The sequence below is a fragment of the Carassius auratus genome, chromosome 45 (genome assembly GCF_003368295.1).
Source record: "Carassius auratus strain Wakin chromosome 45, ASM336829v1, whole genome shotgun sequence".
Classification (NCBI taxonomy): Eukaryota; Metazoa; Chordata; class Actinopteri; order Cypriniformes; family Cyprinidae; genus Carassius; species Carassius auratus.
Genome location: NC_039287.1, coordinates 13,106,502 through 13,126,651, shown reverse-complemented (window position 1 = coordinate 13,126,651; position 20,150 = coordinate 13,106,502). Strand labels below are relative to the sequence as shown.

Sequence of the window (20,150 nt, the reverse complement as noted above, 5' to 3'; positions counted from 1 at the left end):
CACAATACAAACATACAGAAATGATATACAAAACAGATATGTTCTCCACTTCGCCTCCTCATTGGTCTTAGCTCCATTAGAGTCACTTAAACACTCACCGAGGCTCATTAAGAGCTCTCATGGAGTCCTTTGGTGCACTGCTCATTCCTCCAGACCGGTAGAGGGCGACGTCTAATCCAAAAAATATCAATGACATTCATGCATCAATGTTTTTTTGTTTTTGTTTTTTTCTGAAGGCTCCAGGAAAGTGAAGTGAGGAAAATATGGCAAAAGGATGCGAGAGAGAGAGAGAGAGAGAGAGAGAGAGAGAGAGAGAGAGAGAGAGAGAGAGAGAGAGAGAGATCTATGAACTTGGAATGGATCAGAGGAATGTTTGTCTTTCTCTCTCTCTCGATCTTTGCATCTTTCGCTCACAGGAAACTATACTCCACCAATTCTCCTGAGTCCAAGTACATCTCATCCAGCAAGGTGATGTCCTCCAGGGTCTCTCCCTCACGCTTCGTCATGGAGCTGCTAGAACCTGTCTCTATTGCGCTTTCCTCCGACGTCTGAGACCTACAGAGAAAAAGAGAAGACAATTCAACAATTGAAAGACTCATGGGCAAGACTTTGTTGAAAATGCAAATGAATGATAAAAATGCAAATTTTAACAAAAAGAGCAGACACTAATATATAAATATATATATATATTTTTTTCTATATACATTTTGTTTGAGAATACATTTTCAAATGCAATGTATTCATGTGATGGTAAAGCTAAAGTTTTAGCAGTCTTCAGTATCACATGATCCTAATATTTTCTTATTATTCCCAATGTTGGGAACTTAATTTTTTTTTTTTTTTTTGTGCAAAGCACCTAGCTGTCACCTAGCTGAATAAAAGCAATTATTTCCTAAAGGAAAAAAACGTATTGACTCTAGACTTTTATGGATAGTGTATATGTCCAAAATCCTTATGAATTGTCTTCCTATATTAGAAGGAGAATGTGATGTAAACTGGTGGGCTACCTGTGGCGGTTCCTTTTGCTGTACTCTTCATTTGACAGTGGGTCGAGGTCCGGCAGCGGAATGATGTAACCGCTGTCAGAGCTGAGTCTCTGTTCATCAAAGCCGCTCTCGCGGTTCTTTAATTTGCCCTGGTTCTTGTAGAGCACACCCATGTACGCCTCATCATTGTCAGTGCACTGCACCCGAGTCACAGCCGGGTGATCGCTCTTCAGGAAGTCATGATTCACACGCTCGTAGCACTGCACACCAAGAGAAATATAAATACAATATAAAAAGTTACAAATAAATAATATTAAAGTATGCACTAGATCATTTAAATTAGTAATTTGATATTTAATAAATTTATTTATATATATTAAATATATATATATATATATTTAAAAGTTAAACTGAGTATTACAGCACGTGCACTCACAAAATAACAAACCAAAAATAGATTTTGAATAGGCTTTAGGTAACACAGATTTTAGTTGTAAATGATAATCACAAATTAAGCATGCAATTCACCGTTATAATACATTATACTGAATGAAATGGGGGAGAAATTTAATAATTTCTGGTAGTTGTAAATAGCACAACAACACAGTGAACACTAATCAATGCCAAAGTTCTGCCCCATTTCTGCAAACGTTCTGTGGTTACTTGAGGTCTTACTGGCCCATTTAAGAATTCCCACCACAGCCCTGCCCAAGGTGCTATAACAGGAGCTAGTTATTCCCTGGGCCATGTGACTCTGGGAAGCAGAGTTTTGAAGTAGTATATGTGGTGTCTGTTTAATAGCGCAATTATGGCTAGCTGGCGGATGCTAACTGTATGCTTCTGGTCATTAGCACTGCTGGGTTTTGCTTTGTTGGGGGGTTAGCCAGCTGGAGTACTGCTGTGCTAATCTCTGTTAGCGGTCTGGCAGTGTTGGCAATGATGACATGCACGTAGCCGAGGCCTCAGAGCCCAGATTGTCACACTGCATTAAAACTACAGGAAGTGGGAAACCATTTCCACCATACTTTAATCTGGGCCATTTATTGGGGCATGGCGGGATATTTTATTTTAAATTTTATTATTATAGTTTTCAGTTTCAGTTTAGTTTCAAATAGTTTTAATTGAGTATAAGTAGCATTTATTTCATTTTGTTCATTTCTGAAAATGACTACTCTAAGTTTAAATTAGATTTTAGTATAGTTTTATATTTAAAATGTATTGGCCCCTATATTTCACATAATAAAGCTATGTTTTAAATTTTTTTATTTATTTGTTTATTTTTTAAATATCAGACAGATCCTGTATATCCTGCAAGAAATGAATTACTACATAAGATTTTTTGTCCAAAAATGTAGTCAACATTTATAGTTTTTTTTTCTTTTTTTAAACCATTGTTTTTTTTTTAAGATAACATTTGTATATAAAATAAAAATATATAAAAAACTTTTAAATTAATTTATAATTATAATTTATTTACTTATATTATAATTATAGCACAAACATTTTATTTATTTAAATAGTTTTAATACTTTTCTCCTGAAAAATAATTTTATCCTAAAGAAACCTGCATTTGAGAGTGATAAACAGAGAGAGAGAGAGAGAAAAAAACAGAGAAACTTGAACTTGTGTTTATGTTGCATGCTTACTCTCTTATATCCCGAGGGCAGCAGAGAGGCCACCATATCACTCAGGTTGTGGAAAGATGGTCTCTTCTCTGGTTCACTGTTCCAACACTTCATCATAAGCTCATAGCTGCACATAGACAAACAACAACACATTGTTTAGACACCTGCTCCAACTGAAGCCTAGCACAGCAAAACAGTCACGCAAACTTTATACTGGAACGTACACATCGCTGGAAGCATGCTCGGGTTTTGCCATTCGGTATCCACTCTTGATCTTGTTGTAGAAGCTGGAATCCACAACCATACCTGGATAAGGAGTCCCTCCTACAGAGACACATTGCATATGGGATTAAAAAACTAAATATGGAATAAATAAAACACATTTGTAAAGTTTAGAAATAAATGCTATAAAAAATCATACCAAGTGAGAAGATCTCCCATATTAAGATCCCATAAGACCAGACGTCACTGAGTGTAGTGTACAAGTTATCAAAAATACTCTCTGGGGCCATCCATTTTACTGGAAGGAAAGTCTATGTGTGTGAAAGAAAAAGACTACAAGTATTAAAAGACGATTGTTCCAGTTCTTTTTTCCAAAGAAGGTCATGTAAAAACACTGAAAAATTCCATAATCTAAGATGAACAATCAAGAACAGCACATTAAGACTAAGACAACAACTCACACTTCCTTTGGAGACGTAGTTGTTATCGTGCATGATGTCTCTGGCCAGTCCAAAGTCACAGATCTTCACAATCTTGCCTTGAGACAGCAGGACATTACGTGCAGCCAAGTCTCTGTGTACACACTGTGAGAAAAAAAGTGACAGAGAGAACTAAACGAGTGAGCGTGTGTTACAGAGACAGTCTATTCCTTATTTAGTGGGACGTATTATATAGAAAGATTATTTATTTGAGATATCTCTAGCTATATGAACGTATTTACTGCATTTTCCGGACTATAAGTCACACTTTTTTTCATAGTTTGGATGGTCCTGCGACTTATAGTGAGGTGCGACTTATTTATCAAAATTAATTTGACATGAACCTAGACAAATGAACCAAGAGAAAAACATTACCGTCTACATCCACGAGAGGGCGCTCTATACTGCCAGAAATGATGCTCAGAGCTCCTGTAGCCTACAGTGAGCAGCATAGAGCGCCCTCTCGTGGCTGGAGACAGTAATGTTTTCTCTTGGTCCTTGGTTCTAAATGAGTGCGACTTATAGTCTTGTGCGTTTTACATATGTTTTTTTCCTCATCATGACATATTTTTGGACTGATGCAACTTATACTCAGGTGCGACTTATAGTCCGAAAAATACGGTATTTATCTTTTCTATTTCTCTCCACCCCATATAGTCTAACCCAGTCTTATCAAGTTTTTTTTTTTTTTTTTCATGTAATCTTATAGCCCCATTCAAAAGCTGAAATATTCCATAATCCATTGTCAGTGGGGGGAGTGAATAACCAGCAGTGTCTTCCTCTCTTAATACCACAACTGAGGTGAGAGCCTTATTTAACCAAGGAAGTTCTGCAAACCATCAATCCTATGAATGTTAACCATACAGCCATAGCACATACAGTCAAACATTTTCTCAAATATAGTAACCTGCTATCAGATCAACTCCTCCACTAAAACTTTCAAATGAGATCAAAAGTGTTTTGGAGCAAATGTTATAGACAAAAGTGACTGAGGCAGTTATCCCATACAAACAGGATTTAACTTACATTCTTAGAGGCCAAGAACTCCATCCCTCGAGCTACTTGATAGGTGAAACTGAGGAGGTCCACTGTTGTCAGGCCTTCATTGGTGTCATCTGAGAGAAGGTTCTCAACTTCACTCTCTGTTGTTTACACAGATACATCCTGAATCAGCACTGCATGCTGAAAATGACCTTTTGAGTGTGTGTGTGTAAAGTTTGAGGAATGGCAGGCAGATGTATGCATTAAGACGTCTGTGCTACAATTACCCTCTGTAATTGTAGGGTGCATAGACTAGAGTGACATGGGTGGACCTCTGCTATCACTAGCTAAACATCGGTGTGTGTCCTTTACCCACCAGCCAAGCCAAACCAGACCACAGCATGCCAAACCAACCTGAGTATGTGCAGTAAGTGAGGGACAGACCGAAAAGCCAGCAAAGCCGAAGGGAAAAAATATATAGTTCACCCAAAAATAACAAATTCTGTCATAATTTCTTCACCTTCATTTCATTCCAAACCCATTTGGCTTTCTTTTTCCATTAGCCATGAGGATATTTTTGTTTTTCATGCTCTTTTCAGTGCAATAACAATAAACTGGAGGTTTCGAATGTCAAACCTTGACAAAATGCTTCAGCTCTGCTTGACAAAATTTCATGATTTGAGAATGAATGATTTCTTTAGAATCAGACCTTTTCAGTGAATCACTTGATCGGACTATTCCTGTACAGTCTGTCCCTCGTGCAAAGCTGTCGGATGGTTTCAGAAGTCTTAAGGCACACAAGTCTTAATTATACTTTTATGGTACATTTGCATTCATTTAAAAGCTTGAAAGCTGCAGTGCTTCACTGCACATTCTTTCGAAATATCAGCTTTTGTGTTCCACAGAACAATGAAAGCCGTGCTGGTTTGCAATGACATGATGATGAATAAATGATGACTGAATTTTCATTTTTGGGTAATTGTATATTTACGCGAGTTCTCTCACCGTTGATTTGACTCTGAGATGGCGGATGGTCGTAGTCTGATCTCTGGAGGGGGGAGTATTTTGAGGTCTCACTCATTTCCAGCATGGGGACGTATTGCATGGTGTCTGCTTGCTTCATGTCCATATAATCACCTTTCCCCTCAAAAGACAGGATGACGTAGCTGCACACACACATAAAAAGTCAGGGGAGAACATCATGCTGTGTAAGGTTACTCCAGCTAAATGAAATTCTAATGAAGGATTAGATCATTTTATAGTAGGTCATCAGAAATATCTGATGTGTAGATCACTGGTCTTCTCACTGTGGCTTACAACACATGGTCAGCAACCTCCTAAGTATTTTCTTAAAAGTGTTAAAACTATTACTTTCACTTTGTTTTATAACAACTTTACTATGCTGCTTCCTAAGATACATAATTTGGGGCAAATTCTAAGGCAGCACGGCATATATCCCCCTCAGAGCAGTGTTGTTATTGTTAACTAAAACAAAAGCTATTAATAATAGTTCTAATTAATTGATTCTTGTTTATTGTTTCTCTCCTCTTATAAAGGACTTCTCATAGCTAATTAGACTGAAATCCTCACAATACCTGTCTTCAATCAGATTAAAGAGCAAGATCAAAATTCCATAGCATCGTGTTTTGACCTGAAATTGCATTTTTACAAATAATTTTAATTATTCACCCATTTGAATGAATTCAGATCTTTTGTGTGGGTGTTGGCTGACCTTCTGCTGTTCTCATCGGCTGGGTTGATGCCAAAGATGTCTAGACCTTTCTTGCCCTTTTCTGTGTGGCGGCTGAGAAACCCATCTCTGTTCTTATGCAGGTAATTCACCAGGTCTCCATAGAAGCAATACTCTGTGATAATGTAGATTGGTCCTGAGAGACAGAAAGAGAAAGAGCGAGAACAGTGTTAATAAAAACTGATAAAAAGGATAAAAACAGAAGTTTAAAGTTCTACATTACACTTAACTCTGCCTGTTAAAATGCTATACTACAAACACCCATGCACCAAGAAGACACCACCCTAGAGACCAAGTGTTAGTGTTTGTAATCTGTGTGTTTGTGCATGTTCACCTGATTTGGTGCACGCTCCCAGAAGGTTGACGATGTTTAGGTGAGGGCCCAGGTGGGTCATAATTTTCAGCTCTGACATCAGAGCCTGCTTCTCACTGGAGCGTGCTGTTGCTGAGGAAGCGATTATATTAACCAGTTAAATACACTCTTCAAAATAAAGCTTCCAAAAGGGGATTTTTGCAACAATAGGGTTCCTTTTCACAGAGATTTTGGGTTCCTCAAAAAACCTTTCACTGAACAGTTCTTGAACCAGTTCTTAGTATGAAAAACATTTGAATCATTTAAAGAAAATGTACAGGTTCCATGGACGTATTCTAACACATAAACCATTCAACAAATATGTGTTTTAATGTCCTTAATCATCATAAACATTTATTGATGAGATGTTTCTGTGATTATTATCTTGTTAGTAAACAAATTGTATGCATTTTGTATATGCAACTACTAGTTAGACTTCAGTTAGCTCACGTTTAAGCATTTTCACAGCCACTTTCATCACAGGTTGAGAACGACTGAGTCTGTACGCAGTGCCTTCCACCACTTTCCCAAATGCTCCTGAGCCCAGGACACGACCTGCAACACACACACAAACATAGACACAAACTTGAACTCATTTGCATAGCCAGAGGATGCCACTGAAACATGATCTAATCTAAAAAAAACATGCAAACTCATATTGCTTTCTGTAACTTTCAGTATCACCCCAGTGTTTTTCTATTAGAAAAAATAACATTTTTGATGTTTGAGTCAAAAACTTCAATCAGTCTGTACAGTCACCATTCAAAGCTCCTAAATAGGATCTGCTTAGTAGATTATGATTATCTCTTATTAGGATGACCAAAATCCTATCAAGTACATGACCACAGCAAAGTGTCACTTAAAGATGGTTGAACCACACCGAATCCACAGGACAGTATCATGGTCTGATTCACTACAACAGTGACTCACCCAGTACAAGTGAATCCCGAGGGAACTCCCAGCGGGAGTCATATGGAAGCTGCATGGGATCGACATAGATGTACTCATGTCCGTCCGGACTGACCGATTCGATCACACGCCATCTGATCTCATAACGTGGTTTCTGTAAAGACATGCACAAGGAGAGAGTAATTCTCATGTGGTCAGTAACAGAGCTTTCAGATACTGGAGGACGGTCAGGCTGATCCACACTTTGAGAGGGGAGAAGCGTCACGCACACACAAGCAGGTGACAGGTGTTCAAATAATCCCACTTTAGCCCTCACAGGAGCTAACATGAATGTGATGGGGCATTATGTCTATTCATGCCTCAAATGTGTATGATTGTCAAAAAGACTGAATGCGAGAGAGTGAATTTGGGGATTTGTAAATGTGTGTGTGAGTGAATGAATACTTCAATAGGTAAGAGAGTAGGTGAGTGAATGAGTGAGTGAATAAATTGGTAAGTAAATGAGTGAATGAATGAGTGAAAGGGTGAATAAGTTAATGTGTAAATCTGACATTATTCATAAGTTTGGTAAGACTTGTAAAGTTTTTAAAATTAGTTTCTAATGCTCACCAAGGCTGTATTTATTTGATCAAAAATACTGTAAAAACAGTAATATTGTGAAATATTGCAATCTAAAATAAACATTTCTTTTTTAATATATTTCAAAATGTATTTTATTTCTATGATGGCAAGCAGCCTTCAGCAGCCATTGTTCCGGTCTTCAGTGTCACATGATCCTTCAGAATCCATTTGGTGCTCAAGAAACACTTCTTATTATCATCAAAGTTGAAAACAGTTGTGCTGCTTCATAGTTGTTGTTGTTTTTTTTTTTTGCTTTTCTTTCTTTTTTTTAAATTCAGAATTCTTTGCGGAAAATACCATTTATTTGGAATAGAAATGTTGTCACAGTATAAATGTCTTCACTGTCACTTTGGATCAATTTAATGAGTCCTTGCTGAATAAAAGTATTCAGTTCTTTGAAAGAAATCGTACTGACCCCAAACTTTTGATAAGTATGGGTAAATTAACAAGCGTTTAATTGGGTGAGCAGGTTAGTGAGTAAATGGCTAAATGAGCAAATGGTTGATAGAGTGAGTGAATGAGTACATGGGAATGACTGAGTGAATGAATGATTGAGTCAATGATTTAGTGTGAATAAATGAGTAAGTGAGTGAGAGAATGAGTAAATTGCTAAATAAATGAGTGAATGAATGAATGACTCAACATAAATGATTGAGTGACTGAGAGTAACTGAGTCAATGTATATGAGTGAATGAGGGAATGAATGAGTGAGTACCTGTTTCCAGATAATGAGCAGCACAATGAGTGAGATGATGACAATGACCAGCAGCACCAGAACAGCGGCAGCCACAGTGAGCTCCGAGTGTGGACCTGAAGCAATGAGGAGGAGATATGGAAGGATATGATGCAAAACTAAACTCCAAAAATTGCCAAAACCAAACTTGTCTTAATGCGCAACATCTTAACTTTCATACCTAATAATGTCATCATAATAGTATCAATATTTTGAACTGTATCTATGCTGTATTAATCAAGGTGCCCAGTGTGAGCAATTTATTTAAACTGTAACATAGTGAAGCAAAAATCCTGCCAACAGAAGCTAGTGTAAACACATATGGATTTGTTTCTAAAGACCGCGGACGGTCCACCTGAGGAATCTGTCTCAGGAAAAAGACAGGGGGAGCCTGACAAGACAGGCATGGCTTATAAAATGAGGCTAACAGATGTACTAAAATAGCATTTGTTCAATTTAAAGAATAACAGATAATCACACATAAATACAGAGATGTTTCCTTACAGTGATTGAAACCTCAACAAACAAAACCTAACCTCAGTGCAGATCCGCTGCTGGCAATGCATCTCTAAAAAAACTGTACACCTGTGATTCAAATTAGTTTCAAATCTGCATGTAACTTTGTTTAGATCGTCTACCCATAACAAACAGTGAAGAGACAAAAACAGGCCTCTTACCATTTGACACAAGTTTAACCTCTCGTGAAACAGCCCCCATGTCATTCCTGGCCAGACAGCGCACCGCAATTGTGCTCTCCAGATGGTGGAAAATGACATGACTCTCAATGTTGTTGTCCTCATCCATTTGCAGTTCCACAGTGATGTCCGTAGAGTTGATCGGAAGTAGCATCCACTGGGAGGAATCGTTGGCACAGCTGGTAGAAGAAAGAAAAACGAGCTCAGCATGATGTCATTGAGGTGACTTGACCTTAATCATAGGGATGAGACCGTGTCATCTGCTTTGTACTTCTTTTATAGAAGGAAAGAGTGGGAAATGAGGATTTAATAAGGAATGACAGTAATATAGAAACAATACCTGTAGGGTAGCAGAGTAAATCAAGAAAGAAGACTGCTTACTGTTTAATGTTTTTGCAGATATACCAGTCCACGTCAGGGGTGGGGGAGCCGCTAGCAGCACACACCACTTCCTGACCTGCAGCAGAGCCATGGTGGATATCCATCAGGTCCACAATCACAGGGGGAACTGTAAAAAGAGAACAGACTTTTACTATCTTGCCAAACTTTTTCACTGGCCCCTACCATTTTTTTTTTCTTTTGTATTCAAGGATGCATTACACTGATCTAAAGTGACAGTAAAGACATTTATAATGTTTCAACGTTATACATAGATCATCATAAGAAACACTTCTGGCGTTTTAAAATAAATTTGATTATAAAATAGTAATTTTACATTTGAATAATATTTCACAGTGGCTCACTGTATTTTGATCAAAGTATCAAATGCAGCCTTAATGCAATTTTTTCATCTAAAAAAAATAAACAAAAAAACATTTAACTGACCCCAAACGTTTTGAACAGTAGTTTATTTTATATGTATCAGAAAGATATTTCCAAAATATTATAAATACATTTGGTATATTTTTCATGAATGTTTTCTTTACTATATATATATATATATATATATATATATATATATGTATATATATATATATGTATATATATATATATATATATATATATATATATATATATTTATATATATATATATATATATATATATATATATATATATATATATATATATATATATATATATATATATATATACCACAAATTGACTTCAAAAACTGACTTCATATGCACACTTTTTTTTTAATGATGCAAAACATTATTGATTTGTTTGATACTTTATGAATAGGTTTTATGACAGAACATTTAATTTCATATCTAATATATCCTATAGCCTTTACTTTTGAGCCTTTAATTGTAATTTAAAAGGTTGTTTCCTGCAAACAAGTTTTGATAATATAAGTCAAATCTATTTTTTCATAGTTAAGTACTATTAAATGTAAAAACTTAAGTACCATTTTGAAACAGTATGCCTTAACTTAGTGTAATTATTTTCTGTATTTTCTACACTTCTGGTTAGGACAGAAAACCAGCGCTTATACTGTAAGTACATGTAGTTACACATTGCTGGACAAAGGTCCTCCAGTTGACAACAAGAAAAACTTAAACAAATGTATGTAAAGTCTGGTTAAGAAAGATATAGAGGTGCGATGAGATAAACAAACATGAAGCAGAGGCAAAAGCAAACACATGCAAATGTAGGTAAACAAATGTTTGACAAAAACAACCTGCAGGTACAGAAAAAAAGAAAAGGTCCCACCTTTAACCTGAAGGTAGAAACTGTTGCTGGTAGTCTGGCTGCCTGTTTCTACCCTGATGGTATAGTTCCCACTGTCCTCTGCTTTAGCCCTGATCAGGGTCAACACACCCTCGTAACTGAACAAAAAATGCAACACATTTAAAAGGGGTGTTTACATTTTTTTAAACACAAAAAAATGCAACGTGATATTTGAAAAATGGTGAATATGTTAAAATAGAGCTGTTTTAGTCACCTTATCTCATCGATTTTTAGGAGGTTGGTGGTGATCTCTGCCGCAACATTTCCCAGGACCAAGCCGTCCTTTAACCATATGACTTTAGGGGTGGGGAAAGACTGTATGTCCACTTTGAACTCTCGCACCTCGTCCAGCATAGCAATCTCCACTGGACCAGTTTCTGGATTGATGTGCACAAACTCACGATCTGCACATGAAAGCCATAAAGGCAGGTTAGGACTGCAGATGAATTACTGTCAATTGTTAATCATGTTTGAATTTGACATACGCTTTAAAAAAAATCATTTTATATTGTGTGTCTGTGCGAGTGTATGTGATCTCTGTACCATAGACTGTAATGGTGAGCTGTTTGGTTTGGCTCTCATTGCTCATAATATCAGTAATGGAGCAGGCGTAGACACCGCTGTCTTTCGGTGAGGCATTAGTCACTGTCAGAGTATAATGGATCTCAAGATCTCTCTTATTCTCCTTTACGGTCTTTACTCCTCGATCCGCCTTAGAGAGAACGACAGAGGGAGAATATCAATCAATATAAAATATATAATTAGTTTAACATGACTGTATTTACACACAATTTGTTTCCCTCTCACCAGTTTCCCAGGGTATTTCCAGTGGTCCTCCAGCATCTCACTGCCTCTGGCCACACAGTCAACAGTGATGGTCTCACCCACCAGCAGAGCTTTCTTCTCTGCTCGCAACTCGACTCGCAAATCAGACCCTCCTGAGAGACAGTTTAATGAAGGTTGGTTAAGTTGGTCGGTTGTGCATAGCAGGGGAAGAAATAATAGTCATATTATTACATAACAATAAAAAAAGTTGGTTTTAAGCTTAAATAAAGAACAGGTAGATACATTTTTTCAGCCTTTATATTTATATATATTATATTATATATATATATATATATATATATATATATATATATATATATATATATATATAACACACATACTGTATAACACACACATTTAGAATTGTTCTTATATATTAAACATGATAATTACAAAAGATAAATTTAAATTTGTACAAATTTATATATTTCTTGAATTAAGTTTAATTTTCTTTCTCAATAGCAAATTATTTTGATGTTGTTTTTTTTCTTAAAAATAGAAAAATAAAATGTTTTTTTTTCATAAAATTTAGCTAAACCAATCTTGTTTTAAGCATATTTAGATCAAGCTTATGTTTATTTAATTGTAAAACAAAACAAAAGAAGTGATTAACCCAATGATTTCTGCATTAAACAATATCACCTGCCATTCACACAATCAAACTCATTCTCACCTGTCCAGCCGTGTACGATGTACTGTAAGCTGTCATGTTCCTGTCCATTAATGAGGGCTCTGCAGACATACGTCCCAGCACCAAAGAGACCAATGAATCCTCTCTTGCTGTCATAGACACTGGACAGAACCTGATTGGTCTCAATGTGAATCAGAGAGACGCTGGCGCTTGGGTCGGTCACACGGCAGGGAATCTCCATTTCATCATGACTCGTCAGCACATGGTTTTCAAAAGGGGCCATAGATGGCACAAATGGGGTTTCTGGATCTGCATGTTTTGTCGGAAAGAAATTCAATATTACTTTGCTATGTACAAAGGGCTTTATACTAACTATATAGTATACTATTCTTTAAAACAATGTTACTGTGTCAATCCGGCGTGTGCAAAAAGACAAAGGAGTTCCTTCTGTACCTGGCACATAAATGTAGATGGAAGTCTCCTCAGTGTTGTTGCTGGAGCCATAGTAGCAGATGTACTCTCCTGTATGAGCGGCCGTCGCATTCCCAACAGTCACAGTGGAGATGAAGAGTCCTTTCTTTGCAGTGTTGAACTGATCGTGGAGATAAAAGGGGCTGTGCCAGGAGAGCTCGGCCTCACCTCGACATGTGAGTCTGAAAGTGGAGTGGAGAGACACCTCCATGCTGTCCCTCTGGGGCCACATCACTGGAGCCAGCACCGACTGTGGCAACTCTGGGTACATGGCTGATCACGACATGAACAAGTATTTAAATCTCTCATCCACAACTCATACTGTGTATACAGAAGCTTTATAAATTGTATATACTGGACACTTCATAAATTGTTTTGCTGTTTGATGTAATTATACCTTTAACAAGCAGTTTGAATGAAAAGCTTGAAGTTCTGGAACCAGTGGATGCAACAATCTCATAGACACCACTGTCCTCCTCTATGGGGTGGCGGAGAAGCAGAATATTCTCATACCTTTGTAAGAAAAAGTCATAGTGATTATAATCATTTTAGTGGTACTATGAAACTGGTGACACTTATAATAGTTGAGTTTGTTACAAATCAGTTAATGCATTAGCTAGCATTATCTAACAATACTTAGTTCAAGATAGCTCTACTTTATGACCACAATACAACAATATTTTTTTACAGCATTTATGGGTCAATGTTAAGTTCCACATATAATAAATATAATATATATATATATATATATATATATATATATATATATATATATATATATATTTTTTTTTTTTTTTTTTTTATAAGTTGAATGAATATTTAAAAATGAATAAAAACCTAAATAAATATCTTTGAACTTAGGTTAATGTTAATTTTCAAATAAGTTTGTTTTTATATAATTATTCATTTGTTGTTAATTTTTTTTTTTTAAGTAAAAATACATATATTTTACAGTATTTATCTATTTATGTTAATGTTAAATATAAAAAAAGCTTATTTATTTAATATACTTAATTTGATTAAATTAAATTATTAAGATTATGAGACTAAACAACTATTTTTAACAGAAAGAAAAGTGAGCGAAAATATGAAGTTTCTATGTCTTTTTTTAATGAATAATTTAGTTCAGTTCTACCTGAGGCCTGTCAGATGAGTGGTCTTGGTGGAGATGTAGCTGTCGTCCAGCTGAAGGCCATCTTTAAACCAACTGACCTTTGGCTCAGGGTCAGCGTCAATGTAAATAGTGAACTCTTTTTCCTCCAGAAGCGATACAACCTCCACTGGCCCAATTCCATTAGATATTACTTCTACAAAAGATCTCTCTAAAGGCCAGAAGAAAAAAAAGAAAGAACACTGATTGATTGTCTAATGCACATCTGTTCAGCCCATCTCCATTGACTGGTTTTAATGGTAAAAGCAGAGGTGAGTCCAAGTGAGAAAGAGAAGTACACACCGTAGACTGTGATTCCCAGGCTGAGAGACTCGGTTTGTCCAGTTAATTGGTCGGTTACAACACACTCATATCGTCCAGTGTCTGCAGCAGAGGCTTCTGGGATGATGAGGATGTACTGAACCTTGTCTGGGAAAGTTAAATTCATTGGAACAGCCCCTCTGGCCTGGATAGCATAATAATGAGGAGAGAAACATACAGAGCAGTATTACACACATTTTGTTTATTATGGATACACATGTGGAATGATGACAGCATGACAGCAATCAAATGCAATTGTTCTTTTTCTTACTTGTCTTAACTATTTTACATTCTATTTAATCAACTCCTCTTTTCTTTGCAAATATGTACTTTAGTGTCTATAACACATGTCTATGTCCATATTTCAGTGCAGTCTGCTGGATATAAATCAGCTGTACACGAGTCTTTTAAAGGGTTGTACTCATCACAAATAACCCCAGCAGAACGGCTCCGGTCCAGACAAGGACTTGGAGCGTATCTACACATATCCACGCTGCTTTTAAAAACCAAGGACTCTTATTTTTAAAGATAATGCTTCTTACAGACTGATTTAACTTGATGGTGAGCTACATGATCCATTCAAATTTACTGAAATATAAGTAAATCATTCCAGCAAACAAACACACTAACTATAACTAACTAATTAACTAGCACGTTTTATTCCCACAATCAAAAAAATTAAATATTAAATAAAATACACACAGAAATTTTCAACTAAAAATAACCAAACAACTAACAAAACTAACTAACTAGCATATTTTTATTTGGAATTCATATTAAAAAGTTCAAAACAAAACAACTGACTTACTAACATCTTTTGATTTGAAGCTCACATTGTTCATCAACCATACAACAACTATATCAGCTAACTATCTGCCTAGTTGTCCACATAACTAATACTACCATTATATCAACTAACTACTTAACTAACTTTCAAACTATTATACTAGTAGTAACTACTAGTATCTTTTGATTTGGAACTTACAGTTATGATCAAATAAACACAACAATTTCAAACAACTAACAAACATCTTTTGATTTGGAATTTACATCAATCATCAAACACGCAAAACTATTAACTAAAACTATCTGACAGGCATCTTTATTTTTGAAGAACCCTTCATTAAACTTATTAATACACACAGACCTCTATGATATTGTGAATCACACACACTTGTGTATGCACAAAACCACGGGGCTCACAGAGGTGAGAAACACACATCAGTCTTGAACACTCACAGGACATGCGGGTCATAGGTCAAAGTACATAGTAAATTTTTTTGTGTCACTTTTGAGGTTACTACCTTGACTTTTGTACATTTTTGCATTTCCCTTCAACCATTAAATAAAGAATGAGAGAATAGTGCCCCAGAATATGCTTCTGCATCACACCAGAAGTCTTAAGTTTTCATGTTAGTTAAGTACAAAACAGAGAGGGAAAGAGAGAAACAGAAAGAGATGAGGGTCTTGCCTGTTTTTGGGGATGCAGCCACTGCTGGTAGAAAGTCTCCCCAGGAGGGGTCTCGCAGGTAAGATTGACAGCATCCCCCTCTTTCACGTCCTCCATACTGGCTCTCAGCTGTATGCTGAAGCTATTCTCTTTATAATGTTCAGTACAATACAAATCATTCAAAACATGTACAATGCTACAATAAATTCATTTTATTTACCAGTCCTTTAAATATTAATAAAAACATATGTGAAATCAAGGGCCAGTTAGCTCTTACTCAAATTCAGAAACACCCAATCACTCTTTTTCTCTTCCTTAATTTACATCAATCTCAATAAATGCTCTTCTCATGAGTAACTTGAAGTGTATGATGATTCAAAATGAAGTCAAGTATACATCAGCATCTCACACCTGCAGCCCACCCCAGCTCAAAATGTCATTACTCTTCGATAACAAGAATTTGACATCTCCCATGGTACTCATGTAATGTCAAAGCTATGACCTAACGTTTCACTTTTTTTTTGTCAAAAAATAAATAAAGAAAAAAAACCTCTAAATGTTGAATTATTTAGGGTGCATTACTTACCATTATCATCTGTCACATTATAAACGATGCTGTGCACTGCTTTGCCATTCACGGTCATCTCGCAAACATAGTGACCCGGTGATAATACACCGTAAAAGCCGATTTTGGGGTTATAGAGCACAGGAACCTCATCCCCACTCAGCATGTTTCTGAGAATCACTTGAGAATGTGGGTTTGTAACACGGCAGGGGATAATTGTGCCCACAGTCTCATCCGTCTCAATAGTAGGATCAGACACGAATGGAACCTCAGGATCTGAGGAAAAAGTGATGGGAGTCCATTTTTACAAATGCAAAGCGTACTAATTATTTTAGATATATATTTAGTTGTTCTGAACAATAATGTACCTAGAACAAAAATATAGATCTCAGAGTCTTTTTCAGGTTGATCCTCATACACACAGGTGTAGTATCCTGTGTTTGAGGCCACAGTGTCAGTGATCACCAAAGTACTGTGATTAATTCCAGACTGCACTTCACTGTTGGACGGTAACGGGTCGAGCCATATTACTCTCCTCTCTCCGGAGCAAGTGATGGTGAACTCAGAATGAGGTGTCAGGATAAATTCATTTTTATTTGATTTAATAGCAGGCCAAGGTTTTGAAACATCTGCAGGGAAAGATTTAATGTATTTGATTAATTATAGCTTATGCCTTTAAATAGCAGTGGTATATATTAGTGAAATAAATATGTATATTTAAAACATTACTCAAAATAAATACTAGTAAAAATGTATAAAAAATGAAGAACAAACAACAATATATGTTTTTTTTCTTTTTCACATTGATGTTTTCCTAGACTTTTAACATCCATACCTGACAATACCCCAAGTAAGATGATCCCAAAAACGAGATGTGTCTCCAGGAACCCCATGGTCCAAGGATTGTGGATTGTGCTCAGCTGAAAGGGGTGAAAAGATGAAATCCCATTTTATACAATAGACAGAAAAAGAAATCCATAAAGAAAAAAATCCAAACATGTAAAACACAGCCAATGTCTTTGTGAGTTATTGGTTGTTGTGTATTGATCTCTTGTGGTTAATCCAAATATAAATGATGAACCTCTGTTCAGTGATAACTCATGTAGCCTAGGGAGACCACTGAATAATCACTCAGTAGCTAAACTTTGTCGGTGGAAAGCTTGGATAGCGCGGTTCAGTTTTGTTTGACCACGAGGTGGAGACACAGTACACATTTTCCCGAAGACATAGTGTTTTCTCACTACATTCGCACAGCTGTAACTTTTTAAATCCTACGTATAACCTTAGACGTAAAACATACGTATACGTATAAAGAGAAATATAGGTCTAACATATACTAACAGCTCACATGGACACATATATCATTATCGTAGGCTACTTAATATATCTATGTGCTGAAATTACTTTATTTTAAAACTAAATTTAGTCATCTGAATTTAAATTGGTATTCAAACTTTTTCTGAACGTTGAGATTAGCTACAGTGCGTAAACAGATTTCAGTCCTGCAGCACAATTTGCTGCATTGTCTTTGTCCCGTCACTGGTTTAAGCGCTTGTTTTGCCAAATTTCTAATCAGACATTCCGCGCTCGCGTGTTTTATCTCTGTCTGTCTGGGTTCCATCAGCGCTTCAGCAGACAGTCAAAGCCACACAATCTGAAGTGGTCGGCTCTGTTAAAACCCAGTTATCCTGAAGACACACCAATTATTTAATTAAGTCATTTTAAAATAAATAATTTATAATAATAACAACAAAAATACTAATAACATTAATAATAATAAAATAAATTAAATCAAGGTATATAATTGATGAAATTATGTCCCGTTATTTTGAAAGATACGTGGTACCGCAAGATCTACTTCAAAGTGAAGGAAAAACAAAACAAAAAACAAACTCGTTTTACAGCCCAGAGACGACAGAAGCACCGCCGTTTGCTCTTCTCAGCCCTCTCAAGCTAATTATCCTTGGTGAATTCCGGGGGGTGTTGAGTAAGAATGTAATTAGTCGACCCCTTTCTGTGCCGCAATTTGGGAATCCACTGGATTGCCGTGGGAATCAATTGCGGAATGGCAACCGCTAACGGGTGCGCTTCTGGTACCGCTCATCTGTCCAGCGGTTACTGGAGAGCAAAACCCGGCCCGCAATTTTCTCCGCGCGCCCCCATCGCTAGGCGCCCACACACAGATGCGCAACTGGCTGCCAAACACAACCGATCCGCTGCGCTTGACACTTTCGGGCAACAGCTGAGCGAGGGGTACCCTCCAAAACCCAGTTACTTCACGCGTAAAAGCGATTTCCATGGGAATAAAAGAAAGCGGTCTAAAGATAGTCTGTTGAGGTAACGTTACCGAGTACAGATGTAATCGCTGCAGAGAAATATAAAACAATCCCTTAATTTCATCCAGTTTAAGCCTTATTTTAGTCAAGGCAAAGTAACCAGGTCTTCTTGATCCTTGGTAAATAGTATCTAAATTGCATTAAGTTAATCCAGATGTGGGAGAAGTTCCCCATTCATGCAGATTCATCATCGACTCGGACTTCAGCGCAGAAGGCGACAAAGAAGTTTTCTAAACTCCTCCATCGCTAATAAACAAATATCCATTCTGCAATCCAATCCAACGAAAGGTATTCCAGCATGGTTATATGCATCCCGTTTGAATTTTGATGGGTAAACAAGCATCCAAATCTAGTTCGAAATGTGTTTGCCATTAGATGCCAGTGCTGCGCCTCTCCACGGGTTTAGACACCCCCAGCTGCGCGCCTGCGGCTCCAACTGAGATCCAGCACAACCAGGCTTTGACTTCACGGACGATAATGAGATTCCTTGTGGGGAAAGAGTCTATAATCCTGCTCGATGCAAACGTGTCCAGAATCAAAGTTGAAAAATCTGTCTCTTTTTTTTCTGAGATGAAAACGAATGATTGACTAATCCATTGTGAGCGTTGATGAAAAAATAATAAAATCCCCGTGTCATTTCAAAGTAAAACAATTTAGCGAGTTGATATAGGCTATGGCTAAAGTGAATTTTCTTTTTACTCGTCTCAGAAATTGAAAAAAAAAACGAATAGAAAAAAAAACGTAATTGTTAAAAAAGAAATAAAAGAACAGCTTTAATTAATCTAATGCTGAATAAGTGCAATTATGCTCAAACATTCCCTTCATTTGAGGGAAACTTTGCATGAAAGAAAATACAAAAGAAACGAATTAAACTAATTTAAACATACAATACCTTTTTAATCCCTTTTGGTTGCTCCCTTTGATTAAAAAACAGCCAAAATGAATGGTAAAGCTCTTTAAAAAACTCTAATCAGCCCAAGGGTCCTCGGTTAAAGCAGTAAACCCTCTCCCTTGTGCTGCGCTCCTCCGTCCTGCTCCACGGCCACTCACACAAATGCGCCTCTGCAACAGCAACCTGTAATTGATTCAATGTTACAGTCCATCCTTCCCAGAGAACTAATCATCTGGCTCAATGTAAAAAGCTCTCAGGAAACGGCCCCTCCTCCCTCTGCCCCAAGAATATTTTCAAAATAAGAGTCTGTATTTTTTTTTTATATATATATATATATACTACAGCTCCGTAGAGGAGTCAGATTTCTCCTTGCTCTGCAGTTCTGAAGGTGCACGAAAAGAGGTTGAGCGGGGAAGAGCAGGACCATATGTTTTTTGTAAGTCCAAGAAAAGCCCTTTTGGAGTAAAGGGATCTGTTTGAGGGG

General features: G+C 36.7%; 1 protein-coding gene across 1 annotated transcript; it reads right to left on the bottom strand.

Annotated features, from left to right (window-relative positions):
* Nucleotides 1–410: 410 nt before the first annotated feature.
* Nucleotides 411–19,883, bottom strand: LOC113063319 (platelet-derived growth factor receptor alpha-like). Its single transcript, XM_026233627.1, has 29 exons — nt 19,667–19,883; nt 17,274–17,358; nt 16,807–17,067; nt 16,460–16,714; nt 15,895–16,022; nt 14,406–14,568; nt 14,088–14,274; nt 13,350–13,465; nt 12,935–13,225; nt 12,524–12,790; nt 11,833–11,963; nt 11,569–11,737; nt 11,240–11,429; nt 11,008–11,123; nt 9,735–9,861; nt 9,336–9,532; nt 8,641–8,735; nt 7,326–7,458; nt 6,846–6,950; nt 6,378–6,488; nt 6,026–6,179; nt 5,299–5,459; nt 4,339–4,454; nt 3,295–3,417; nt 3,033–3,144; nt 2,836–2,935; nt 2,633–2,738; nt 1,008–1,246; nt 411–555 (listed from the first exon to the last, which is right to left on the bottom strand). Exons 2-29 carry the CDS (start codon nt 17,329–17,331, stop codon nt 411–413), a joined length of 4,356 nt encoding a protein of 1,451 aa, XP_026089412.1. The 5' UTR covers nt 17,332–17,358; nt 19,667–19,883.
* Between the last annotated feature and the right edge of the window lie 267 nt (nt 19,884–20,150).